This window comes from Acanthamoeba castellanii, assembly GCF_000313135.1.
Source record: "Acanthamoeba castellanii str. Neff unplaced genomic scaffold scf7180000083820, whole genome shotgun sequence".
Lineage (NCBI taxonomy): Eukaryota > Discosea > Longamoebia > Acanthamoebidae > Acanthamoeba > Acanthamoeba castellanii.
Genome location: NW_004457351.1, coordinates 5,035 through 6,026, shown reverse-complemented (window position 1 = coordinate 6,026; position 992 = coordinate 5,035). Strand labels below are relative to the sequence as shown.

The 992-nt window shown below is 53.4% G+C and overlaps 1 protein-coding gene and 1 pseudogene across 1 annotated transcript; both read right to left on the bottom strand.

The window, feature by feature from the left end:
- Positions 1 to 46: 46 nt before the first annotated feature.
- ACA1_016360 (uncharacterized protein) lies at positions 47 to 477 on the bottom strand (the record flags this gene model as incomplete). Its single annotated transcript, XM_004336201.1, has 3 exons — positions 47 to 106; positions 204 to 303; positions 402 to 477. Coding segments are annotated over 3 exons (236 nt in total), but the record flags the coding sequence as incomplete, so codon positions are not given.
- A 330-nt stretch (positions 478 to 807) lies between these two features.
- The window catches only part of ACA1_016250, a 1,001-nt pseudogene continuing 816 nt past the window's right edge, over positions 808 to 992 (bottom strand).

Below are 992 nucleotides of genomic sequence, written 5' to 3'. Positions count from 1 at the left end.
CACGACACACGACACACGCGCCTGGCATGAAGGTGGAGATGGGTACATGGCGAGAGCACCCAACGGCCCGTCAGTTTCGGGGACTCCGGCACTGAGGATGTAGAATCTGTGTTTGGAAGGCCAGCCAGCAGTCGCGCTGGGGTCAGTGTGTCGCTGGTTGCACGTGTGAGGCTCGTGGCGGAAGGAGCTGAGACGCACGGTACCCGGTGGTGATGCCCACGTGCCGGACGTCGCCGGCGTAGAGGGCGGTAGCGGCACGATGCAGCTCTCCCTCAATCGCCAACGGCCCGATACCCCTCTTCCCTGGACCGCCACGAGGTAAATAAAATAGAATTATTTTACTTTAAATTGAAAATAATAAATGAATAAATAAATAATATGTTTCGCTCTTGGGCGGGTACCGGGGTCGGCAGCGATGAGGCGCTCAATGTCGCGGATGACTGAGACAGCCGCAGTTCTTCTTCCCTCGGTGGCCATGGCTTCCTCAACGTGGGCCTACAAAGTAAGAAGACAGAAGCTGCGGAGAAGTCCGTTTGTTCTTTTTATTTTTATTTGTATTTTTCTCTTTTTGCGAGCTTGTTTCGTAACGTTTACGTTGTTATTGTTTCTACCAAGTATACATGTTGTTATGCCTCCCCTCGCTGCTATAAACCTCCTCCTTCATCATCCACTACACGTTTCTTCTTCTTATTCCTGCTCTGCCCTGCTGCTCGGATTGCTGCTGTCCTTGGGTGCTGTGCCATCACCTCATTGAGGCCTCGCCTTGTCTACTCTTCTTCGCCGCGCCTCTTCTCCTCCTAGTACTACTTACTTGTCCACTTGACCCTTCTCCTTCTTGCGCACCTTGTTGTACTCCTGAAGGCGAATGAGGGAGCCCTTGACGTCCTTGTCGACGGCACCGCCCTGTTGTTGTAATGGCCGTCGGTTAGCTCAGAGCGTCGTGTCGGGTGGCACTCGAGTGTGTGGAGTGAGGAAGGAAGGAAGAGGAACGG